This window comes from Procambarus clarkii, chromosome 74 (assembly GCF_040958095.1).
Source record: "Procambarus clarkii isolate CNS0578487 chromosome 74, FALCON_Pclarkii_2.0, whole genome shotgun sequence".
Taxonomy (NCBI): Eukaryota; Metazoa; Arthropoda; class Malacostraca; order Decapoda; family Cambaridae; genus Procambarus; species Procambarus clarkii.
The window spans coordinates 27,381,053-27,408,940 of NC_091223.1; the positions used below are offsets into that span (position 1 = coordinate 27,381,053).

Below are 27,888 nucleotides of genomic sequence, written 5' to 3' on the forward strand. Positions count from 1 at the left end.
CGACTGCGGTCGGTAGGGCGACGATCGAATCTGAGTCACTCCCCATCCTGCCATCGTCTGTCGGAACCACTTCGACTAAAATATGCTTGCGCAGTCTGTCTGGATCTCTTTGGGCATCCCCACCCACGAGAAAAATCGCTGCAGTTGGCTGGCTACTCCTTGCGATGTTAAACGTCGCATCGGGACGGCTTCCGGAAACTTGGTGGATGTGCACATTATTGTCATTAGGTAGGTGTTCCCTTTCTTCGTCCTTGGCAAAGGACCCACTCCATCAACTAGCAGACGCTCGAAAGCAGGCCCAAACGCTGGAACAGGGATCAATGGGGCCTTCGGTATCGCGGACTGGCTCTTCCCTGCCCTCTGGCATGGTAAGCACGTCTTACAATAGCGCCTCACCTCGGCGTCCATACCTGGCCAGTAAAAGTAATCCCTGATCCTTCGCAGCGTCTTAGTCACTCCCAGGTGACCTGCAGAGTCCACGGAGTGCGCTAGGTCCAACACGGCCGCTCTGCACTGGGCCGGCAACACTACCTGGTGCCTCGTGCTTAGGGACTCTTCCCCGGCCTCCACCCTCACAGGTCTCCACTGCCTCATCAGCATGCCGTCGTGAAGGTAAAAATGAGTAGCCTTCTCAGGGCCAACACGTCCTCCTTGGGCCTCACTAATCAAATCGGGGAACTCCTGCTGCAACTGTTCAAGACGAGCGCGGTCTACCCCTAGAGAACTGGTGAGGGTCACCTGCAACTCACCACTTGGGCTATCTCCGCCCTCCGCTCGTTCTCCGGGTTCTACGAAGAGGCGATCTATTCCCGGGCTGTCAGTTGTCTCCTCAGCCCCATCAGATCCACAACCTCCTTGTTCTTCGCGTCGTCTTGGTATCACAGCACAAACTGGGAACGCCACCGGTGCGATTCCCTTCTCGCCCCCACAGGCGTTCCACTCTCCGCCCGTCTCCTTGTATTGTTCTAGGCATTCTTCGCCTTTCACAAGATTCGGAAGGACATATCCTCCACACGCGTCATTCCCCAAGATGACCTGCGCCTCCATCTTGGGCATTGATGTACAGACTCCCACCACTAGGGTCTGGCAGCCATAGTCGGAATTTAAAGTCACCTGGTGTAGGGGCATCCTCACTGGGCCTCCCACAGTGGTCACACTTGCCACCCCCACACTGGTACTTTCGTAACCTTCGGGGAACAGGGTTTCACTTACCAGGGTAAAGTCAGCCCCGGTGTCTCTTAAGATCTTCACGGGGATGGGGTCTGCATCCCCCATCCTTACGGTTCCTTGACACAAGAATGGGTGAACTTTCTTCTCCCCACTCAGCACGGGTTCATCCCGCACTCTCTCGGCCCTCTGGTCCTCGAACATCACTAAAGCAACGTGTCCCCGCTGCTTAGGGCGTCTGCATTCCCGCGCGACGTGTCCGGGTATTCCGCAGTTGTAGCAGCGGCCCCTCGGCGGAGACCATCCGCCACCGCTCGCCTTAGCACTGCCTCCAGAGGCCGTCGCACCCTGCATCTTTCCCGCACCGCTTGTTGACTCCTTGGTCGCAACAACAGCTCCCGAGCTCTCCGCTTGGTTCTTCTTGATTGGTTCTACAGTACCTTTTGATCCTCGGGTGTTCCAACTTGAGAAATGGGACTTGGGAGAACTCGTTCCTGTCCTCCATCCATCCGTCCTTCTATAACTCCTATCGTTTCCGACGTATGCGGGTAGTCGGTTCTGTCCCTCTCGGCGTGGGCGTAGGGCTTCTTCTAACATGTCGGCCCGGTCGGCTGCGGCCCTCAGGTTCTTTATGTCTGCCTCCTTTATCCTCATCCTGATCTCAGGAGAGAGCACGGACATAAACTTTTCCATGACCATCAGGTCCTTGATTTCTTCGGCCGACCCCGCTTCTTCAGAGTCCATCCACTTAAGGAACTTTCTTTCCATGTCCCTCGCCGTCTCCGCATACGATTTTCCTGGCAACCGGGTACATTCTCTAAACCTCTTTCTGTAACACTCTGGCGTGAGTTTAAAGGAACGGAGCACAGCTCGTTTTACTGCATCGTAGTTGGTGCATTCTTGGAAGTCGAGCATAGTGAAGGCTTCACGAGCTTCACCTGTGAGCCTCCCTTGGACCAACTCCGCCCACTCCGCCCTCGGCCACCTCTTCATAGCAGCAACTCTCTCAAAGTGATCGAAGAAACTTTCGGCTTCACTAGGCACAAAGACCGGCAGGTCTCGTTCCCTCACTCGTCGGTCTTCCTGTGGCGGGGCAGGGGCACCTAGTCCCAGTTCAGCTCGCTTCAGCTCCACCTCCTTGTTAGCATCTATTTCCTGTTGTCTCATCCTAGCTTCTCGCTCGTGTTCTTCCCTGCGTAGTTGTGCTTCTCTCTCGTGTTCTTCCCTGCGTAGCTGTGCTTCTCGCTCTTGTTCTTCTCGGCGCAGTTGTGCTTCTCGCTCCCCACGCTTCATCTGTGCTTCTCGCTCTTGTTCTTCTCGGCGCAGTTGTGCTTCTCGCTCCTCACGCTTCATCTGTGCTTCTCGCTCTTGTTCTTCTCGGCGCAGTTGTGCTTCTCGCTCCTCACGCTTCATCTGTGCTTCTGCTTCTCGCTCCTCTTTGCGCTGTTGTGCTTCTCGCTCTTCTTTGCGCTGCTGTGCCTCTTCTCTCCTCAGCTGCGCTTCTGCTTCTCGCTCTTCTTTGCGCTGCTGTGCTTCCTCTCTCCTCAGCTGCGCTTCTGCTTCTCGCTCTTCCTTACGCTGCTGTGCTTCTAGCTGCAGCTTCATTATTTCCAGCTTTATGCTGTGCCTGCTGCCGCTGGATCCCCTGCTGCTTCCACCAATACTCAGGTGTTCACCCTCACTGGCAGGTGTTTGGGGCCGTTCCTCCCCCAAAGCTTCGTCTCGAGCCTTGAGCTGAGCCATTATCTCTAGTCTTCTTTCACCAACTCTGGCAGATTTCAGCTTTATTCCAAAATGATCCGCTATAGCCTGTAACTGTGCCTTGGTGCACTCTTCCAGCACCTGTTCATCTCTAGAGTCAATAAACCTGGTTACTTTATCATCCTCCATCTTGTGCTACGAGTGTTAACCTGCACCTGATCTCTAACACCACTGCCAAGTACCACCACTGCAACCTTTACTTCGATCGAAATCCTGGCAAGGTCGCCAATGTTGGGGGTTTCACCTCTCTTCTCTCTAGTCCGGGGTGAGCAATAGTTATGCTCAAGGTTACTCACCGTAGCCCTGCGGGTCTTCCCTCGATCCTCACGGCGCCACTGCACGCCAGGAGAGTCTCCCAGTCAATCTTAACGGCCTCTTATTAAGAAAGAGTGAGAACACGACTCGATCACATCGACTGTCGTGTGCCCTCCCCAACAATAGGGCTCTACGGTTAATCACAAGGTCGCCAACTGGTGTTTTTAGGTGGCCAGTAACACCATCAGTGGACTGGTGGAATCAGTGGTAGCCTTGGCAAGGTCACACTCAAAAGATCAGGAATCAGGCAGGTACTTATTGTTATCACTCTATGTTTACCGGTATAATATAGCCACAAGTTCAATGGAGGGGATGATATAAACACAAAGATAGTTTTGTATTTTACTTAAAATGTATGAAAGATGTCACAAAGGCCAAACAATAATTAATAAATCAACTGATCCTGACACGGCCGATAATTCCCACGGATATTATGCGATCCTAAGGAGGCAACATCTCCCCCCCTCATCAAGTGTCAAGAACAGCTGATCGCAATGGCCTCTCTGCGCGAAAGCTTTGCTTGTTTTCTAGATTCACGCGCGCTGTTTCTTTAAATTCTCCAATATTACTAGAAACTCGCACACTCGATATTGGCACAAATAAACCGTATTACTCAGTTACACTGTACTCAGGCTCAAACAGTCTTTTCTACAATCAATGCTATAATGAATCACTGTAATGGCTTTACATTGTTCTTCACTCAACCATATATTATGAAATATTAACACTGGAGTTTTCAGTACTTTCTCTCGTGGGCGATAACGCAATAATTCACTGTACTCACAAATGATTATTCACTGAATGAACATAGACATATATATGGAATATATATCAATCATCAATACATGGAAAATAAATAGTTTCTGGGCACATAGCCTAACCTCCAAATACTGGCATAATATTATATATAATTTACCACTATATGTTCATATCAAAAATCTATAGAAAGATATACAGAACACAGTAAATTTATCACTGGTTCCTGGTGCCTGTACACACCAATAATCAACATGAATATTACAAGTACTCTTGATAGTACTGTCTAGCACACTGGTGCTTTATCGTGACATGGGTGAGACTTGCTCACGACATATAAAATCCTCAGGCTAGATAATATAGCCAAATAATATAGCTAACTAAAGGGGAATGGGGAGGGAACTAGAACCACCTACTTCACCCTATCCTCCGATGAGAGTCGAGATGTAGCTCCTGGTCCTCGTGTCTTGAACGCCCCCACACTACACGTCGTCGTGTCCTACCAGAGCCTCTCGTCGTCCCACCGTTTAGCGCGTCGTCTCCGTGCCTCCTCACTGCAGGTCCGTCCTCCTTCTTGACTTCTTGAAGGTTGGAGTCGGTCTCCTGGCCGTCGTCTTCTCCCAGCAACGGCTGCCGCCTACGTCTCAGCTACAGTCGTCCGGTTTCCCCAAATAGTCCTCTCTTCCCCAGCTACCCAGTGGCTCTGTCAGCCACTACGCTGTCACGAACTGGTGAATTGCCACAGACGTCACGTACGTCACTGCACGGCTTCACTGCTACTGGCACAGTACCTGACTGGAGCACTTGTTGCTCAAATAACCATCAATTCCCTCTTCTGGTTCAACACATGAACTAGGGAAGACTTCTCAGAGTACTGGCGGACTTCAGGTGACGCGTAAATCCACGGGAGCGGGAACAACTGTCCAACTGACAGGACCACTTGTCGCACGTCCGACCTCTATGACGTGTCGTGTCTGACTGATGGCGCCAGAGTGGTGTGCTGGCCGGACCCCCTTCCTTCGTGACGTCACTTTTGCTACGGGAGGTTTTCATTGGCTCCCGGTGCCACATTGCTGTCGGTGACCAATCCGGTGCCACTGACGTCACACGGTTTTGGCGGGAGATCAGGGAAGCAAGCGCCATCTTGGCTCCCTAAAGGGCCTGAACCACAGGCCAAAATATTACTATTTCACAAATTTCTCGGCTCTCCGAGAACACTTCACTCTCTCCCATATATCAAATTGTAGCCTGCAACGTAGAGAACGCTTGGGAAAAGTAGACATGACTCTTACTGCAGGCGTGGGAGAATTATAAGCGGGGGAACTCCGTCACAATATATACATATATATATATATACACATATATACATATATATATATATATATATATATATATATATATATATATATATATATATATATATATATATATATATATATATATATATACATAAAATTTTTATATGTATATACATATACAAATGTATATACATTTTTCGGTCATATTATTAAATATGACCGAAAAAGTAAGATTAATAATTCTAACACGAATTTTCTCTATCTTTCGTACATTTCTTTTCACTGTTGGTGGTATTTCAAAAATCAATTCTCCAAAATTCATTTTTATTTCTAGTCTGATGCGACACTTGAGCGCTTTTCGTAAAACTTATTATGCAGGCGATGAGTCACAATAACGTGGCTGAAGTATGTTGACCAGACCACACACTAGAAATTGAAGGGACGACAATAAATAATAAAACTTATTACATTTTCAAAGACTTTAGTTTACACATACACAACTGAATAGAACTTACACATCTCCGATTTGTTTATATCTACATTTGAGTGAGGTGGATGGGGTGAGGTGGCATTAATAGGGTATTAATTTCATCAACACAAGACAGAACACGAAACAATGGGTATTGAATGGAAGTGATTGTAGAAAGCCTATTGGTGCATATTTCTTGATGCTTCTATATTGGAGCGGAGTCTTGAGGTGGGTAGAATATAGTTGTGCATTAATTGGCTGTTGATTGCTGGTGTTGACTTTTTAATGTGTAGTGCCTCGCAAACGTCAAGCCGCCTGCTATCGTTTGCGAGACACTACAAATTTAACATTGCGAGAGTTTAAGTATTGCCAACCTGGTGAGGTTGGTATTCTTCGTGTTATGTATACATGTATAATAATATTATACTGTGTGTATTATATTCTTGTGTAGTGAAGAAATGTGTATGTTCCAGAGTCTATTGTGTTCTCCTCTATGTTGTAATGTTTATTTTCGAGCTCGATATTGGTAGTTATATAATTTTGGCGGAGTTGGTACCGATGTTGCCGCCCCAGGTGTGCAGAGGCTGCTTGCTCACTCCTTACTGGATGTTGGGTGTTGGAGAGGAGGTGGTGGTCACACGCTGTCTGAGCTCCCTAGATATTTGTGTATATATGTCCCAGGACCTCTTACCGGTATTTATTTAAGAAGTATTATTACTAGAGTATTGGGATCAGTTTTTTATCAGTGTGTTTCTCAATTTGATATTTATCAGTTTGGTAAGTGACTTATATATGTTATTGAGCCAGGTGGGTACTTTCATATTTTATTGCTGGGTGGACATAGTCTCTGGTGAGGAGCTTTGTGAACTTTGTTAAAATTTCATGGTTTGTAGACTTTCACAAATTCCATGACTTTTCAGAGTTAGTCTAATTTTCCTGATTTGTGGAGATAGTCGAATTTCCTTGTTTTGGAGTTAGTCTAGTTCCTGGTATGGGGGATTTGAACTTTTGAGAGGAAATTCTAACTGTGACTTTACCAGACATTGTAACGCCAACGTTTGGTAGACATGTGATTAAGTTTAATTTTTGTTAAGTCGTTGTGGACTTGTACTTATGTAGAGTAATTGACTTTCATTTTTCCAGCCATCGTGGACTCTTTCGAATTTACGAGGAGTCTAGACTTTACCATTTGCTGGTCCAGTTGGGACTTAGGTTTTTTGAAGTCAAGTTTAGACTGTCATTTGGCAGTCTCGTGAGTCTCGTGTCTGCAGGCAGTTGAAGACTTTGGTGTTATTAATATCTATACTGAGACTTTACCCCATTCTGTTATTATATATGTCCCTAACTCACTATTATATAGGTCACACGCTGCCTGAGCTACCTAGATATTTGTGAATATATGTCTGAGGAGTTCAAACTACCCACCATGTTCATGGCTGTAAAGCAAGTCCTAAGTTGACTAGTGAACCACTGTTGGTGATCGTGGCCTAGCGACAGCCAGCTGCTTGACTTGTGCTATTGTTAATGTGAGTAATAGTTGTGGTATATATTGTGGTTGTGGTGTTGTATATAGAGCGGTGTCGTGTATAATTTCACCCCAGTCTGTGAGGTAGTAAATAATGATGACCCTCTCATGTTTCAGTCATCAACCATCTGGGAATGGTGATGTTGTGCCTGTCTCTGGTGGGGCTCCTCACCTGCCTCTTGCTCTTCATTGGTCTCTGTAAGGTAAGTACACTTTCCTCTCCTTATGTTGGACATTTTGTCTACTTCACGTTACACATCGTAGGGATGGTTTCTTTTTCTTGATTCTAATAGCTGATGTGAGGATCCCACTACACTGGTTTGTCTGTGGCCACTTAAGTGGGTGAGTTCTTTGTGCGCCCCCCTTAAGTGGGTGGGTTCTTTGTGGGACCCCCTTAAGTGTGTGGGTTCTTTGTGGGCCCCCCTTAAGTGTGTGCGTTCTTTGTGGGCCCCCCTTAAGTGGGTGGTTTTTTGTGGCCCCCCCTTAAGTGGGTGGGTTCTTTGTGGGCCCCCCTTAAGTGGGTGGGTTCTTTAGTGCGCCCCCCTTAAGTGTGTAGGTTTTTTGTGGGACCCCCTTAAGTGGGTGGGTTCTTTGTGGGCCCCCCTTAAGTGGGTGGTTTTTTGTGGTCCCCCTTAAGTGGGTGGGTTCTTTGTGGGCCCCCCTTAAGTGGGTAGGTTCTTTGTGGGCCCCCCTTAAGTGGGTGGGTTCTTTGTGGGCCCCCCTTAAGTGGGTGGTTTTTTGTGGTCCCCCTTAAGTGGGTGGGTTCTTTGTGCGCCCCCCTTAAGTGGGTAGGTTCTTTGTGGGCCACCTTTAAGTGGGTGGGTTCTTTGTGGGACCCCTTAAGTGGGTGGGTTCTTTGTGGGCCCCCCTTAAGTGGGTGTTTTTTTGTGGTCCCCCTTAAGTGGGTGGGTTCTTTGTGCGCCCCCTTAAGTGGGTAGGTTCTTTGTGGGCCACCTTTAAGTGGGTGGGTTCTTTGTGGGACCCCTTAAGTGGGTGGGTTCTTTGTGGGCCCCCCTTAAGTGGGTGGGTTCTTTGTGGGCCCCCCTTAAGTAGGTGGGTTTTTTGTAGGACCCCTTAAGTGGGTGGGTTCTTTGTGGGACCCCCTTAAGTGGGTGGATTCTTTGTAGGACCCCCTTAAGTGGGTGGGTTCTTTGTGGGACCCCTTTAAGTGGGTGGGTTCTTTGTGGGCCCCCCTTAAGTGGGTGGGTTCTTTGTGGGGCCCCCCCACAAGTGGGTGGGTTCTTTGTGGGACCCCTTTAAGTGGGTGGGTTCTTTGTGGGCCCCCCTTAAGTGGGTGGGTTCTATGTGGGGAACCCCCACAAGTTGGTGGTTTGGTGTTTGTGTGTTACTGAGAAAGTCTCGGTTGTAGGGTTGATATAAAGCCATTGCTTGGTTACTGACTTTATTACTTATAAACAATTACATGACTAGTAGCTACCAAGCTTGGCAGTCGTCCTGTAAGCTCTATTGTTTACCTTCTCTCGCGTCCGACTCGCAGCACATAGAAAACGGATGGTACCGTTTTCTGTGAACATGACATCCCTCCTTTTCTTTAAAAAGAATTTATACAGGATGTCTACCATGCTTGTAGCACAAAGCAAAGTTATTGACACAATGTAAGTTATTACCATATCAAGAGATATTGCATACATTTAACATTAATTAAGCACACAAAGAATTTAAACAACTTAATCTTTACCACAAAGGATTTCAATGTTAAAAATACAAATGCAATGTTAAACAAACATGAAAGAAACTGTAATACAAAGTTACAAAATATTGAATGAGATATCTGCATTATTCAAACAATATTAAATTTAGTTCAGCATAATAAGTAAATACTTTGCATTACATAGGAACACAATTAATCATCAAATCGTGTAGGGCGTTTAACATGACGTTTAGGACGAGAGTCTCCAAATACAAGAACATCCCTTGATGATTTGTTTATTGAGTTATAACTCATTTTTTCTTTTTCGTTTGCATGACTTTGCACTTCATCATTTTCTACACTAGTTGGAATCACTTTGAAATAGGCCATATTACGTGTTATACTATGATCTCTATTACTCGCTGTTACCATAGTTCCTTTTACACTAATCACTTTATATGGTTTTGTATCATACGGCATATCTAGCTTTCCCTCTTTTTTCTTTTTAACGAGAACAGTGTCTCCAACCTTTATGAATTGTTCCTTTGCACGTTGATCATGAGCAATTTTCATTTTGCCCTTGGCTAGTGCATCCTTCTCAGCGAGACGTTTATCCTTTATCACGGCTGGCATGACAGGGAGTGCGATTCTCATAGGACGTCCAAATAAAAGTTCGCCAGGCGACTTGCCCAGTGATCCATGCGGTGTTGCACGGTAGTTCCTGAGAAAAGCATACATAGCTTGTTTCCAGGATCGTCCTTCGGCATGAGCACAGCGTACCGCTTTCATGAGAGGTTGCATGAATCTCTCAACTTCTCCATTTGCTTGAGGATGTAGTGGCATCACACGGCGGTGTTTGAATCCGATATGCTCAGCAAAGTTGACGAATTTTTGTCCATTGAATGGCGTTCCATTGTCCGTCTTGACAACTTCAGGAATGCCAAAGTTTGAAAAGATCTTGTCGAGTTTCGAGATGACAGCCTTTGCAGATGTGGAAGTGATGATTTCTACTTCTGGATAACGTGAGTGATCATCAATGACTACCATCAAGTACTCTCCAGTTGGTAGTGGTCCGCAGAAGTCCATCGATACTTCCGTCTATGGTGCAGCAGGTAGTGGTGAAGGTTGTAGAGTTGTTGGTCTTGAAGTATCCACTGCTGCTTGGCAAGGGACACAGGCATCATGCATGTCCTTTGTTTGACGATCAATGCCAGGAAACCACACCTTTTCTCATAGCAGCTGTTTGGTCCTAACATGACCTTGGTGTCCTTGATGTGCAAGCTTCAGAGCACGTTGCTGGAGAACAGCTGGAATGACAATACGAGTACCTCGCAGCACGGTGTCGCGTTGTTGCGTAACACTTAATTCTGTCTGGATGCGTTCAAGTGCTTTGAATGCATCTTGGTCAACTCCTGAGGGTGGGATGCGTGGAAACTTTTTCTTAGGCAATGCATCCACTGTTGCTTGCAGAGTTGGGTCCTCTAAGGTTGCAGTACGGATTTCATCAAGAGTGAGAGCCTTAGGGACTGCATCACAGGTTACAGAGTGTACATATTCCTCGGAAACTTGTTGATGCTTGGTGATGGTGAAACTGTTGGCAGGATGTCGACTGATGTAATCAGCAGGATTGCCTGCACCCGGCTTGTATTTCACCGTAAAGTTGTATGGCTGCAGACGAAGAGCCCATCTCTCAATACGAGCTGGTGGTTTGGACTTTGGATTATTGAAGATGGTCTCCAACGGTTTGTGGTCAGTGACTATCGTGGTGAAGGGTGCACTAAGCAGATACACATTGAAGTGTTCACAGCCCCATACAAGAGCAAGAGCTTCCTTCTCTGTCTGACTGTATCGTTGCTCAACATCTGTGAGAGAACGGCTGGCGTAGGCAACTACTACTCTGGAATCTGGTTGACCAGTTTTGTGTTGGGCTAAAACAGCACCTAAACCATCAGGACTAGCATCCACTGTTAACTCAGTGTCCATTGATGGATCAAAGTATGCAGCAGTCGCATTCTCTACTAGTGCATCTTTCACAGCATCAAATGCATTTTGCTCGATATCGCTCCAGTACCATGATGCATTTTTCTTCAGGAGCTCACGTAGAGGCTTCGTAATGGTAGCAAAATCTGGAATGAAGCGAGAACAGTAGTTTGCCATTCCCAGAACACTTTGTACTTGTTGGAAATTTCCAACACTAATACAATACTATTGTATTATAATAAATTCGTATTTTTGTATACTAACTACAGTAGTCACTAAAACTTACTAACAGTAATGTTCACATAAACTAACCATTATATCTACATATGGATGCTGGAATTCCTACGAAACCAAGCACCAGTATTGCGTCAGATTATATCTAGTTAAACACATTTATTGCCAGTGTGTTAGAGAATTGAATGTGGTTCTCTAAAATCATCAGTATTCCATGTGATAATTATTTATGGATAACATAACTCCCAAGTAATTCTAAATCGAGAGTTTTTAGTTACAATTGTTATCAAGTAATAGTTTTTCTGTCACGCATGAATGCCATGGAGAAAACTAAAATCTTCTCTATTTCTCGTTTACCACCATAAGACGAGAAAGCAATAATATTTAAATCCCTAGAATCACAACCCAGTCTTTATTAAAGTATTTCAACCACAATTGCGCGAAATAGTATTATTCGTGATAAATAATTTCTGTGGTGAATGCGGGACGCGGGTTGAGGGAGGAGGAGACGCCATTGTGTGTGTGTGTTGCGGAGTGAGCAGCGAGCATACGTACTTGCACAGGAAAGTCGTTGCGTCAGAGTCTGAGACACGTGACGTTGGGATTATCAGCAAGAATTACACTGGTAATCAGCTTAGAACGAATAATTATTCTTCCACATGATCTACAGTGCTCGGTCAAATAATAACGCGTCGATATTCAAGCCAAACTCTCAACCACGTGTACAACATTGTGGAAGGTTGAGATTGAGACGCGATACCGGCAGACTTCAGCATACACTGCACTCGTCGATAAGTATATATTTCTTTCTTGATGCATCATTAGAGATTGTATATGTCGTGGGCAGTCTGTCGTTACATCGCAAGACGACTAAAAATCCAATGTTAGTACCGCACTAATCTTTATTTCTATTTTCATAAATATTGAGACTTAAGTAGCCTAGTTCAATGCTACGTAATATCCTTTAAATTACAGCTCGTATGTGAGGAGTCAACGAGCCGTTAACTACATTCGTGTTATTCACCTCTAAGGGCTTCTATGTGGAGATCCTGAGATCACGAGGACGAGGCACGAATGATGTCATAGAAATCGTCTTAAAGCTCAGACTTTTTGTACACATTTAATTGCTCCAATTTATTCTACATATCCATGATATTATCATATTGAATGCTTGTCATGTGAACTGGAGATGGATGTGTTTACTTAGATGATTGCTCTCTAATTCTAACAATCATTAATAATTTCTATTTGTATTTACCTATTGATTCTATAATAATTTGGTCACAATATTCTTTATTCAACAATGAACTGGTGCACGAACCACACTAGTTCCTAGACGTATATGAAGTTCTAGCAATACCCCCCCCCCCCCCAATGTAGGTGTTTGAGGCTCTGACTTTAGTTAATTAACCATACAGTCCATTATTTATTTAAGTGATTATTTTTTCTAATATTTATCCATAGACACTGGTTCTTCCTTGTGTTTCTAATGATCACTTTTTATTAGTTTCCCTCTTTTCTCAAAAGTGGGTGGTCCTTCGTTATTAAATTGATTAATTAAATAATTAAATAATTGAGTCAAGCCCCAGATATCCCACAGTACTTCAGTGGACGTTGAAGGAGGTGCAGCATTCTTGATATCTGCAACTTTCTTAGGATCTGGAGACAGACCTTTGTCACTAAGTACATGTCCAAAGAATTAAATTTTATGTTGATTGAACTCACACTTTGCTCGGCTTAACGTCAGATTCTTTTCTCGTAAGCGTTGCAATGTTGCACGAAGAGCTTTGTCGTGTTCAGCTTGGGTACGGCCATAAACAATGATGTCATCAGACATGTTGTCAGCATTAGGTATATCTTGCAATACCTGGCTGATGATGTGCTGGAATACCTCGGCAGCACTGTTAATACCAAAACTCAGGCGCTTGTACCTATACAGACCTCGATGTGTCGTAAACGTTGTGATGAAGCGACTCTCATCATCAAGTTCAAGCTGATGATAGCCCTTGTTTAAATCTAACTTGCTGAATACAGTTGCACCATTCAAGCGGTAGATCATATCAATCTACAGTGGGTGTAGGATGGCGTTCACGCATTATTGCCTTGTTGGGAACACGCATGTCCACACAGATGCGTATCTCATCTGGATTCTTCGGCTTTGGTGGAGTGACAATTGGGCTTACCCATGGTGTTGGTCCTGTTACTGGTTCAATGATATCTAGTTCCATCAGGCTATCCAGTTCGGCATCGACTTTCTTGCGAGTATGGAATGGCTGTCGGCGATGTGGTTGGGCAACTGGAATTACATCTGGGTTGATATGCAGATGTACTTTGCTATCAGTATAGCAACCTAAGGATTCAAATCGATCAGAAAATTTAGCATCAACATTGTCTGCAGCTTCCACTGCTACAGGATTAGCAAGCTGAAGTAGCCCCAATTTGGTTGAAGTCTTGTAACTGAGTAGAGACTCCTTTGCATTCCTAACAACATGGAATGTAGTAGTGAGCATTGCATTCTTTGACTTAATCTCTGCAGTGAAAGTTCCAATCACTGGCAAGGCTACCTTTGAAGCATAGGCAGTGGCTTTACCATTGTAGTTTTCAAGCTTTGGGAACTGTTTTTTAAATTTCTTATAGTGACATTCAGCAATGGTGTCAATGTTTGATCCAGTGTCAATGAGAACTTTGAGACAAATACCAGCAATATATACTATAGTCTCTGGGTTGTTTGGAAGATCATTCCATTCTGTGATTGATTGTACTCCATAAGTGTAATTACATTCACTGTCATCTGAGACTGGTTGTAATGAAATGTTGTCTTGTACATTATTAACATTTTGGATGTTAATAATGTACAATATTATTAATATTGGGGAGTGTTGTACATTCTGCTATGGCGGTATGTTCACTCACAAGATGAGTGGCGCTGTCCAATAAACTCGCCCCTCGGGGCAAAATTTAAAAATTTCACTAGACTAGTCCCAGAACTAAGAGGCATGAGTTACGAGGAAAGGCTGCGGGAAATGCACCTTACGACACTGGAAGATCACAACCTACAAAATCCTCAGGAAAATCGAACGGGTAAACAAGGATAAACTATTCAAGACTGGTGGTATGCGAACAAGGGGACACTGGTTGAAACTGAGTACCCACATGAGCCACAGGGACGTTAGAAGGAACTTTTTCAGTGTCAGAGTAGTTAACGGATGGAATGCATTAGGCAGTGATGTGGTGGAGGCTGATTCCATACACAGTTTCAATTGTAGATATGATAGAGCCCAGTAGGCTCCGGAATCTGTACACCAGTTGATTGACAGTTGAGAGGCGGGACCAAAGAGCCCAAGCTCAACCCCCACAAGCACAGATAGGTGAGTACAAATAGAGGAGTACACACACTCACACACACACTTGGGAGTTCTATCCCAAGTTCTTTCCCAAGCGGCAGACAAGAGGAGCTCCAGCATACTTCAACAATCCTAAGTATTGTAGTACAGGATGATGATAGTGAGTGGGGTCCCAGAGAACATAAAGGTATAGTGCTTTTGAAAAATAGGTGAGATAACAGGAATGTGCCAATGGAAGTGAAAAATTGGATGAGAAAAAGTTGCCCTAGTGTTTCCAGTGCAGAGAAGAACATTCAAGATGGCCGCCGGCAAGAGGAAATACAAAACAGAGCTTGATTTTGCTGGATTCAATTATGAAAGCATTGATATAACCAGTCTATACAACAAGTTGGTAAAATTAGATACAATAGTGACCTCTCATGTAGAAATAATTAGTAAATTGAAAGAAAGTAATGACCATTTAAATAGCAAAGTTGTATGTCTTGAGGGTTTAGTGAAAGACTTGTGCAAGGATAAGATTCAATTGGAAACAAATTGCAAAGTCATGGAAGAAGAAAATAAACTCTTAAAAATAGCTTTGGAAGAAGTTAAAGTAAATTTAAATATAAATGACTACAAGAGGTTAGGTAAGGAAATTCAACAGGAGAAACAGCTTTTGTCAACACAGATGGAGGAAGTTACACAGGGAATAGAACAGTGCAAGAAAGATATGCAACTCACCTATGCACAAGTGGCCAAGGAGAAGGAAAAAATTGAAGAAGCAGTAAAGGAAGCCAAACACTGCAGCAACCAAGATAAAACAAACATTAGGCTGGAAGTGAGAAAAGAATTGGCATCTAACCCGAAGTTGGTGCAAAACACAGTTGATCGGAGTAAGTCCCTGATAATTTTTGGCTGCAAAGAAAAGGAGATAACATCTAGGTCAGAAAGAGCTGTAGAAGAAGCAAAAGTAGTGCATAAAATTGTTGGCCTCGTGGAAGGTCTTACAACCATAGAGAATGTGTGCGACTACAGGAGAATAGGCAGGTACGTAAAAGGGAAAGATCGACCTTTGAGGATCACCCTAAACGGTGCCAAACAGATGGAAGAAGTACTAAGGAATGCTAGAAAATTACAAAGTGATGAGGATGGGAAAGTGTGGTCGTTAAGACGAGATCTTTCAAAAGAAGATAGAGAGAAGCTGAAACTGAACCTCGCCGAGGCAAAACGTTTAAATGAGAGCAGGAATAAAGAAGAAATCAATTCTTTTTTCTACAAAGTGATAGGGGTAGGCAGACCAGTAAAGTGGTACATAAAGGCAAACTAATAAAATCATTAGAGAGAGGGGAGTGAAAAATAAGAAGAGGGGGAACAAGTTCCTGAAGATTGCATACACCAACATAGATGGAGTAAGATCGAAGATACTGGAGTTAAGTGATGTAATACAACTGCAGACACCAGACATTGTTGCACTCACGGAGACAAAACTTGAAGATGTTTTTTAAATGAGGTCATATTCCCAAGGGGCTACTCAACTTGGAGACGGGACAGAAAAATTAGGAAAGGCGGTGGCTTTGCTGTGTTGGTGAAAGAACACCTAAAGGTGAACGAAATAATGACATAATAATGACGAAATAGTTGACATAATAGCACCAGAGATCTGCCATGAGGATGATAAACTAATGATCATAAATGCATATAGTCCACTACCAAGCAGCACATGGTGAAAGGAGGAGCTAGATAGCAAATGAGAAGGTCTTATAACAATAATGAGAGAGATCATAGCGAGAGCGGATAACGATAGATCACGACTGTTGATAGTCGGCAACTTCAACTTGAAATCCATAGACTGGGAAGCATATGAAGCTAAAACAGAAAATTTTTGGACCTATAAATTTGTAGACCTCATCCTGGAAACATTCTTGTATCAACATGTTAAACAAGCTACGAGGATCAGGGAAGGGGACGTTCCCTCCATGCTAGATTTGATATTTACCAGGAAGGAGGAAGAAATATTTGACATTCAGTACCTTCCTCCCTTGGGTAAAAGTGACCATGTCTTTTTGGGAATCAAGTATGTAATGCGTTATAATCTTGAAGAAAATATGAGATTGATGCAATTGAAAAACCTGACTTTAGGAGAGGACATTATGGCAACCATAGAAAATTTTTTAGTGAGTATAATTGGACAGACTTGATGCTAGGCAAGGAAGAGAATGAGATGTATGTCAAGTTTTGTGAAATATATGATAAAGGCACGAAAAAATATATACCAAAACCGAGATGCAGAACTAGGAAACAGGATTGCTTCAACAGAAATTGCGAGAGGGCCAGAGACCAAAAGACACAGAAATGGAATCAATACAGGAAGAGGCCAAACCCCCAAACATACCAGGGATACAAAGATGCGAGAAACAACTACACGGCAGTGAGGAGAGAGGCAAAAAGAAATTTTGAAAAAGGGATTGCAGACAAATGTAAAACAGAACTAGGTCTATTCTATAAATTCATAAACAACGAATTGTAGGTAAAGGATAATATTCAGAGGTTGAAAATGGGAAATAGATTCACGGATAATGAAAAGGAAATGTGTGAAACATTAAACGAAAAGTTCCAAAGTGTGTTTGTACAAAATGAAATCTTCAGGGAACCAGATACAATAGGAATTCCAGAGAACAACATAGAGCACATAGAGGTGTCTAGAAACGAAGTGGAAAAAATGATCAAGGAGCTAAATAAGAACAAAGCAGTTGGTCCAGATGAAGTTTCATCATGGGTTCTGAGAGAATGTGCATCTGAGCTCAGCATTCCACTTCAACTGATTTTTCAGGCATCCCTGTTTACAGGAGTTGTAGCTGATGTGTGGAAAAAAGCTAACATAGTTCCAATCTACAAAAGTGGAAGCAGGGAAGACCCCCTTAATTATAGACCTGTATCATTGACAAGTGTAATAGTGAAAATATTGGAAAAAATAATTAAAAGTAAATGGGTAGAACACCTGGAGAGAAATGATATAATATCAGACACAGAATGGTTTTCGATCTGGAAGATCCTGTGTATCGAATTTACTTAGTTTCAATGATCGAGCAACAGAGATATTACATGAAAGAGATGGTTGGGTTGACTGCATCTATCTGGACCTAAAAAAGGCTTTCGACAGAGTTCCACATAAGAGGTTGTTCTGGAAATTGGAAAATATTGGAGGTGTGACAGGTTAGCTTCTAACATGGATGAAAAATTTTCTGACTAATAGAAAAATGAGGGCAGTAATCAGAGGCAATGTATCGGACTGGAGAAATGTCACAAGTGGAGTAGCACAGGGTTCAGTTCTTGCAACAGTGATGTTTATTGTCTACATAAATGATCTACCAGTTGGTACACAGAATTATATGAACATGTTTGCTGATGATGCTAAGATAATAGGAAGGATAAGAAACTTAGATGATTGTCATGCCCTTCAAGATGACCTGGACAAAATAAGTATATGGAGCACCACTTGGCAAATGGAATTTAATGTTAATAAATGCCATGTTATGGAATGTGGAATAGAAGAACATAGACCCACACAACCTATATATTATATGAGAAATCGTTAAAGAATTCTGATAAAGAAAGAGATCTTGGGGTGGTTCTAGATAGAAAACTATCACCTGAGGACCACATAAAGAATATTGTGCGAGGAGCCTATGACACGCTTTCTAACTTCAGAATTGCTTTTAAATACGTGGATGGCGATATACTAAAGAAATTGTTCACGACTTTTGTTAGGCCAAAGCTAGAATATGCAGCGGTTGTGTGGTGCCCATATCTTAAGAAGCACATCAACAAACTGGAAAAGGTGCAAAGACATGCTACTAAGTGGCTCCCAGAACTGAAGGGCAAGAGCTACGAGGAGAGGTTAGAGGCATTAAGTATGCCAAAACTAGAAGACAGAAGAAAAAGAGGTGATATGATCACTACATACAAAATAGTAACAGGAATTCATAAAATCGATAGGGAATATTTCCTGAGATCTGGAATTTTAAGAACAAGAGGTCATAGATTTAAACTAGGTAAACACAGATGCCGAAGAAATATAAGAAAATTCACTTTCGCAAACAGAGTGGTAGACGGTTGGAACAAGTTAGGTAAGAAGGTGGTGGCGGCCAAGACCGTCAGTAGTTTCAAAGCGATATATGACAAAGAGTGCTGGGAAGACGGGACACCACGGGCGTAGCTCTCATCCTGTAACTACACTTAGGTAATTACACTTAGGTAATTACACACACACTCATATTTACGTTCTTTTAGCTGATGTCCAAAACTTCTTGTTTTTAGCATAACAAGTAGTCTTGGATATAAGCTAAAAGAACGTAAATAATCTTGAAATATACGGCTCAAGTGGGTACTACACCTTCACTCTGTGGGTGTCATAACGTCACACCGCTAAGCCCCCAAACCCCCCACCACACACACACACACACACACACACACACACACACACACACACACACACTTGTTCCATTTCCTCCTTATCTCCCTCGTTCTACCACCCTCTCCCTCACTCTACCACTCTCCTTCTCTCCCTCCCTCCATTTCCCTTAATCCACCCCTCTCACTTCCTCCAACCTTCCCTCCCTCCGCCTCCAGGTGACCGCCCTCCGTACTTCCATCCCTTATCATACACACACACACACACACACACTCCTCCAACCCACCTCTCTAGAGCCCTCCTCCACCCTCCCGCCAACACCACTCCCCACACCTCCGCCCCCAGACTCCCTCATTTTCTCAAACACCCCCCCCCACTCACACACACTCACTCACACACTTCCACTCACACACACTCACACTCATATAGCCCCACTCACACTCACTCACCCACACTCACACACACTCACACACACTCACACTCATATAGCCCCACTCACACTCACTCACCCACACTCACACACACCCACACTCATACTTCTCTCTCCCCCTCTATCTCTCTCATAGGGAGAAAATATGACAGGAGACAGGAGACTAACTAGGGGAAGACACTGCAGGAAGTCAATCATGGTAGGGACATACACAGAGGATGGGGAGGAACAGGAAGCCTAATTAGGGGAACATTCCAGCAAATGTGGGAGGAATTCAGTGAAGGACTGAGGGTAATGAGGGAGACAGTATCCAACCTGCAGGATGAACTAAGAGCAGCAAAGGGAATAAGAAGCTTGAAGGAGATTCCTCCACAATACCAGACACACACCATCCCTCAGGGAGATTGTGATGCTACTGTTGAGGAGACTTCTACACAACATCCCTCATATGCAGAATTGCTTAAAAAGAGCCCTGAAGCTAGGTCTGCAGTTAGAGAAGTTGCCATGGAAGTGGCTTCTTCTCAGGAAGCAGCTAGATGTACTAGCCAGCTGATAGAGTGAGTAGTAAGAGCAGTAGTAATAGTAGACATTAAGGAGCAAACAGGGAGCGGTCCAGTGGAAAGGAGAGACAAGGACACAAATGAAGTTAATGAGATCCTTAAAGGAGTAAAGATGGAGAGGGCTGACCAAGATATTGAAAAGGTTTTCAGGATCAGACGGTACAACAAGGACAGAGACTGAGTGATAAAAGTGGTACTCAAGAACGAGAGAACAAAATATGGCTTCTTAGCAAGGAAGAGTGGACTAGCAAATGTACTGAAGTTCAAAAAATATTCCTGCAGAGGGATATGACAAGGGATGAGGGACAGAGGGCAGCAGCCATGAGGAGGGAGTGCAGGAAGAAAGAAAGAAATCAGGGAACCACAACCCCAAGCCCTACAATCCCAGAGGGGAGCGGGGGAACCCTCCACAAGCAGCTCAACAAAGTGAGAGAAGCACCTCCCCCATCCTCCACCTAATAGATGCCCTATCTACCCCAAGCCCTGGTGCTCAAGGTGCCCACCTTGAGCACCCTCCCCCCTCCCCACGTTCTCCCTTCTCCCAACCCCCCCAAGCCCTTCCTAATCCCCCATGCCCTCCCTTCTCCCCCACCCCAAGCCCTCCATCCCCCCCCCTAAACCCTACAGTATCCTCCACCCTCCTGAGCCCTCCTTTCTCCCCCACTCTCCTCAGCCCTCGCTTTTTGCTCATCCCCCTCTGCACTCCCTAACCCCCAACCTCCCCCCCCCAGCCCTCCTTCCTTTTATGCCCCCTCAAGCCCCCCATTCCCCCAACCCCTCCCTTCTCCCATACCCTCCCTCCCAACCCTTTCTTTCTCATGCGCTCTCCAAAGCCTCCCCCTCTCACCCTCTCCCCCAAGCCTCCCCCTCTCACCCCCCCCAAGCCTCCACTGTCCCCCCACCCCCCAAGGACTCTTTTCTCCCCAACTCCCCCAAGCCCTCCTTCCTCCTTTAAGTCTCCGTGGTGTAGTGGTAAGACACTCGCCAGGCGTTCCGCAAGTGCTATGTCATGGGTTCGTATCCTGGCCGGGGAGGATTTACTGGGCGCAAATCCTTAACTGTAGCCTCTGTTTAACGCAACAGTAAAATGTGTACTTGGATGAAAAAAACGATTCTTCGCGGCGGGGATCGTATTCCAGGGACCTGCCCGAAACGCTACGCGTACTAGTGGCTGTGCAAGAATGTAACAACTCTTGTATATATCTAAAAAAAAAAAAAAAAAAAAAAAAAAAAAAAAAAAAAAAAAAAAAAAAAAAAAAAAAAAAACACCACCCTCCCAGTACCAGATCCTCCCAGCCCCCGCTCACCCCAGATCCTCAAGGTCCCATTTCATAGGCCCTCCCATCCCAGTCCTTCCCTGTTTCCCTGCTTCATGGGAAGCAATAGGATTCTTTCAATTCTCTCTTCTGAGAAAGGACAGAAGAGAGTCAGCTTCAGGGTGATGTACACGAACATAGATGGGATCACAAGCAAGGCAAGTGAACTACGGGAAAGAACAAAATAAGTGAACCCAGATGTAATCGAACTCACAGAAACAAAACTCTCAGGCATCATAACGAATGCGGTGTTTCCCCAGGACTACACTGTAATAAGGAACGAGAGTGAAGGACGGGGAGGAGGTGGAGTGGCCCTTCCAATGAGAAAGGAATGGAGTTTCAAGAAAATGGTCATCCTGGGCTGTCAGGGATTCAAATCCTACATAACAGGCACCATAACATTGGGAGGACCAAAAGTAGTAGAAGTGATATATAACCTTCAAACAAATGATAGAAGACCAAGGCAAGAGTTTAACAACAACCTTGCAGTTAACACTATAATTCAGAAGGCCGCCTCTGCTGCCTGTAGAAATAGATCCCATCTGCTCATCACGGGAGACTTCAATCACAGAAGGATAGAATGGGAGAACAAGGAACAGCTTTGAGGAGAGGATACATAGAGAGCCAAACTAATTGAGGTGGCGACAAGAAACTTTCTAAGCCAGTATGTCAGGAAACCCACTAGGATGAGAGGAAACGATGAACCAGCGAGACTCGACCTAATCTTCAATCTGAACGACGCCGACATAAGGGAAATAGGCTTTGAAGCCCCAGTAGGAATGAGCGACCACAGTGTATTGACTGAGTATCTGGTTAAGGAAAGGTTATTGAACTCGAGGAGGGGTACTCAAAGGCTGGCATTCCGAAAAGGAAACTATGAGGAGATGAGAAAATTCCTAACAGATATAACATGGGAAACAGAGCTCAGGGGGAAAGACGGCCCAAGACATGATGGACTTCATCACGCAGAAGTGCAAGGAAGCAACAAACTAGTTTGTTTCAGTACAAGTGGAAAACAGTGAAATGAAGATGAGAAACTCATGGTTTAATCAGAGATGTAGGCTAGCTAAGCCTCAAAGTAAAAGGACGTGGAGAAACTATAGGAATAACAGGACACTTGAGAGCAGAGTAAGATACCAGAGAGTCAGGAATGAGTATGTCAGGATGAGAAGAGAGGCAGAAAGACAATACGAAAATGACCGCACAAGCAACGCAAAGACTCAACCTAAATTGCTGCACAGCCACATCAGGAGAAAAACAATAGTAAAGGAGCAGGTAATGAAAATAAGGATAGGGGCAGAAGGATTCACTTCAAACGACAAGGAAGTGTGTGAGGAACTGAATAAGAAATTCCAGGAGGTCTTCACCTTAAAGCAAGGAGAGATTCCAGAGATAAAAGAGGGAATAGTTAACCAGGAACAACTAGAAGAGTTTGAGATTACCAGTGGGGAAGTAAGGAAGTGTTTACTAGAGTTGGATGTGACAACAACCCATCCTCTTAAAAATAACGTCACTTTTCACTCGTATGCGCGGCTATGGCCAAATTTGGACGTAATTTGAAATGAAATAGACTCACAAAAGTGACGTACTGTTCCGTTTTCTATTTGAATCGTCCGGCGTATGCGCAGAGATTATGAGAGGACACTTTAAATTAACGTTTTTCATAACGTTTTGAAACTTTATGAGAATTACCTGCCCATCTAACCTATCAGAGGACTCTTAACGTACTGTTGTTAAAAAAAAAATCCCAAATTTATTTTCATTATTTTTTCATTTTCAAATTACATCCAAATTCGGCCATACGGGCAAACGGCCAAAAGCGACGTTCTTTTTAAGAGGACAGGTTGGTGACAAAGGCTATAGGCCCGGATGGAATCTCTAATTGGATACTAAAGGAAGGAGCAGAAGCACTGTGCCTGCCACTCTCCACAGTGTATAACAAATCCATGGCAACAGGGGAACTGCCAGAAATTTGGAAAGCAGCTAATGTAGTTCCGATATACAAGAAAGGGGATAGACAGACGGCACTGAACTACAGGCCAGTGTGCCTAACCTGCGTACAATTCAAGCTGATGGAGAAGATTGTGCGAAAAAAGCTAGTGGAACATCTGGAGTGAAAGAACTTTGTAACACAGCATCGACATGGGTTCAGGGATGCCAAGTCCTGCTCCACAGGGCTAATTGAATTCGACGACCTGGCAACAAAAATCAGACAAGAAAGAGCAGAGTGGGCAGACTGCATATTTTTGGATTGCTAGATAGCCTTTGATACAGTACCACACAAGAGGCTAATGAAAAAGCTGGAGTTGCAGGCTGGAGTGAAAGGGAAGGTACTCCGTTTGATAAGGGAGTACGTAAGCAACAGAAGACGAGTCACTGTGAGGGGTGAGGTCTCAGATTGGCGAGACGTTACAAGTGGAGTCCCGCAGGGGTCAGTCCTTGGACCTATATTGCTTCTGATATATGTATATGATCTCCCAGAGGGTATAGACTCGTTTCTCTCAATGTTTGCTGATGATGCAAAAATTATGAGGAGGATAGAAACGGAGGATGTTAGTAGGAGGCTACCGGACGACCTAGACAGACTGAATGAATGGTCCAACAAATGGCTGCTAAAATTTAACCCGATTAAATGCAAAGTAATGAAACTAGGCGGTGGAAACAGGATACAGAATAGGGGGTGAAGTACTTAATGAAACGGACAGAGAGAAAGATCTAGGAATTGATATCACACCAAACCTGTCTCCTGAAGCCCACATATAAAGAAATACATGTGCGGCGTATGCGAGGCTGGCTAACATCAGAACAGCCTTCAGGAACCTGTGTAAGGAATCATTCAGAATCTTGTATACCATATATGTAAGACCAATCCTGGAGTATGCGGCCCCAGCATGGAGCCCGTACCTTGTCAAGCACAAGACGAAGCTGGAAAAAGTTTAGAGGTATACCACTAGACTAGTCCCAGAACTAAGAGTCATGAGATACGAGGAAAGGTTGAGGGAAATGCACCTTACGACACTGGAAGACAGAAGAGGAAGGGGAGACATGATCACAACCTACAAAATCCTCAGGGAAATTGACAGGGTAGACAAGGATAAACTATTCAACACTGGTGGTACACGAACAAAGGGACACAGGTGGAAACTGAGAACCCAAATGAGCCACAGGAACGTTAGAAAGAACTTTTTCAGTGTCAGAGTAGTTAACAGGAGGAATGCATTAGGCAGTGATGTGGTGGAGGCTGACTCCCTACACAATTTTAAATGTATATATGATAGAGCCCAGTAGGCTTAGGAATCTGTACACCAGTTGATTGACAGTTGAGAGGCGGGACCAAAGAGCCAAAGCTCAACCCCCGCAAGCACAAATAGGTGAGTACACACACACAAATTGCGAAGACAGCTAATGTAGTGCCGATATTCAAGAAGGGTGATAGACAGGAGATTCTGAACTATAGCCCAGTGTCCCTAACTTGCATACCATGCAAGGTGATGGAGAAGATTGCGCGAAAAAGCTAGTGGAACATCTGGAGCAGAAGAACTTTGTATCACAAGATCACATGGGTTCAGGGATGGCAGATCACTCCTCACAGGATTGATTAAATTATTTGACGAGATAACAAAAATCAGGCGAGTGAGAGAGAGAGAGAGAGGATTTCTGGATTGCCAGAAAGCATTTGACACAGTACCACACAAGAAACTAATGCACGAACTGGAGATGCAGGCAGGAGTGAAAAGGAGGGTACACCATTGGATAAGGTACCTAAGCAACAGAAGACAGTCTCTGTGAGAGGTGAGGTCTCAGATTGTCGGAGTGTCACCAGTGGGGTCCCTCAACGATCAGTTCTCTATACATTTCCTGATATAGATCTCCCAGAGGAAATTAACTTCTTCCTCTCAATGTTTTCTGATGATGCAAAAATTATTATAAGGATTAAGGCAGAGGAAGATAGTATGAGGCTACAAGATGACCTAAACAAACTGAAGGAATGGGCAAACAAATGGCTACTAAAGTTCAACTCAAGTTAATGTAAGATAATGAAACTAGGGGAAGGAAATGGGAGGCCAAACACGGGTTACTGAATGGGAGAAGAAGTCCTTCACGAAAAGGAGAGAGAGAAAGATCTAGGAGTTGATATCATGCCAAACCTGTCTCCTGAAGCACACATCAAAAGAATAAAATCGGCGGCGTATGAGAGGCTGGCTTACATCAGAAACGACTTCAGAAACCTGTGTAAGGATTTTTTCAGAACCTTGTACAGTATACCACGTATATAAGGCCAATTTTGGAGTATGCGGCCCCAGCATGGGGCCTATACCTTGTCACAAACAAGATGAAATTTGACAAAGTTCAGAGGTATGCCACTAAGCTAGTCCCAGAACTAAGAGGCATGAGTTACTAGGAAAGGTCTGGGGAAACTGTACCTCACGAGAGTGAGGAAGACAGAAGAGCCCGTGGAGACATGACCACCACAAACAAAATTCTCAGGCAGAATTGCCCCTGAGTAAATGGAAACTTAGTACCCAAATGAGCCACAGAGACATTAGAAAGAACGTTTTCGGTGACAGAGTAGTTAGTAAATGGAATGCAATAAGAAGTGATGTGGTGGAGGCTGACTCCAAACACAGTTTCAAATATAAATATGACAGAGCTTGAGAAGCTCAGGAATCTATTCACCAGTAGATTGACGGTTGAGAGGCGGGACCAAAGGGCCAGAGCTCAACCCCAGCAAGCACAACTAGGTGAATACAACTGGTGAGTATTTGAATACGTAAAAAAGGATGTAGTAGGAGAGGAGCTCCCAAGAGAGATATAGAAAGGCACCACACACGCGATAATTGGCTCCGAGAAGGGAATGTGTTGGAATCCGCCCTTAATGACTTCTCTTATCGGTTGGGGACAGAAATGAACACTTTCGTCTCCCTCTCGCTGATTCGCTGCGTTACTCTCCAACTCAGTGGGCACAATATCCACGAATGGCAATAGGTCAACCATGACTCAACATTTTCAACGTTGAATCAACATTGATGGCGTTGATTTAGCGTTGATTTAGCGTTGCTCTTGGATATTGTGCCCACTGAAGATTGGACCGACCAGCAAGCCATCGATGTTTAGAAAGCTCTCTTGATTAGACAAAGTTACAGAGGAGCGGATATCCATGACATTTTGATTCATAGAGTTTGCTGACTAAAAATTTGGTAACATGTATTATTTCCAGTTCTGTGAAAATGTAAGATTCGGCTTATTTAGAAGAATTATATGATTTTTTTTCACGTCTCGACGAATTCATTCAGCTTAGATAATTTAGTAATTCACAAATCATCTTTAGGGAAGACATCGCCTTTATAAACAATAACAAAATAATCATTATTGACTGTTTTGGTTGAATAATAATTTTTGAATGAATAACAACTGAAGATATTCAGTATTTTGTCGAACAGTGATTCGTTCTCTTCCTGTTTCGAACCACATCCTTGCTGTGGCTTTACCCTCTACTGCTAGTATCAATAATGACCAACAGAACCACATCCTTGCTGTGGCTTTACCCTCTACTGCTAGTATCAATAATGGCCAACAGAACCACATCCTTGCTGTGGCTTTACCCTCTACTGCTAGTATCAATAATGGCCAACAGATCCACATCCTTGCTGTGGCTTTACCCTCTACTGCTAGTATCAATAATGGCCAACAGAACCACATCCTTGCTGTGGCTTTACCCTCTACTGCTAGTATCAATTATTGCCAACAGAACCACATCCTTGCTGTGGCTTCACCCTCTACTGCTAGTATCAATTATTGCCAACAGAACCACATCCTTGCTGTGGCTTCACCCTCTACTGCTAGTATCAATTATTGCCAACAGAACCACATCCTTGCTGTGGCTTCACCCTCTACTGCTAGTATCAATTATTGCCAACAGAACCACATCCTTGCTGTGGCTTCACCCTCTACTGCTAGTATCAATTATTGCCAACAGAACCACATCCTTGCTGTGGCTTCACCCTCTACTGCTAGTATTAATTATTGCCAACAGAACCACATCCTTGCTGTGGCTTCACCCGCTACTGCAAGTATCAATAATTGCCAACAGAACCTCGATACAAAACCTAACTTTTCCTTGACATATTAATACATACATATATACTAAATATTACAACTAGGAGTAGTACCCGGCAGTGCCCAGGACAATATGCCTCCCACCCCAAACCCTCCCCCCAGTTCACCCCTGTTGCTTTCGCCTCCTCCCACATCCTTTTCCCTCTCTTTCCCCACCCCCTCTCCCCTCCTATTTCCCTTCACTTCTTCATCATTTTCCCTCTCCACCCCCTAAGTACCTACCCCCCCCCCTCCAATCTCGAACCGACAGTCATTTCCATTTATTTACATGGAAGGGATACCCAGCTGCACCCAAGTCTCTTCTCCCCCTCTTTCCACACTTCCGCCCCTTTCCCCACTCTTCACCTCATCACCCCTTTGAACTACCTCGTCTCCACCCCTGTTGATCCCCCCCCCCCCTCTGGTTCCTCCTCCTCCCCTGATGCTTTCCCCTCTCCCTCGTCTCTCGGAAATTTGTACTATCAGTAAGAACCACTGAAACCACTATATGGGTCTCTCAGGCCTGCTCTTTTCTTTTCCCACTCTTTTCCTATTCCTTTTTCTATTCTTTTCTTCCTTCCCCTTTCGTCTCTTCA

At 44.2% G+C, this 27,888-nt stretch overlaps 1 protein-coding gene across 1 annotated transcript in view; it reads left to right on the forward strand.

Annotated features, from left to right (window-relative positions):
- The window catches only part of LOC138356779 (uncharacterized), a 1,086,029-nt gene that overhangs the window by 636,700 nt on the left and 421,441 nt on the right, over positions 1–27,888 (forward strand). The window contains exon 3 of the mRNA XM_069313100.1: positions 7,409–7,494. Coding sequence (XP_069169201.1) covers positions 7,409–7,494 — 86 coding nt within the window. The remainder of the gene's footprint in view (positions 1–7,408; positions 7,495–27,888) is intronic.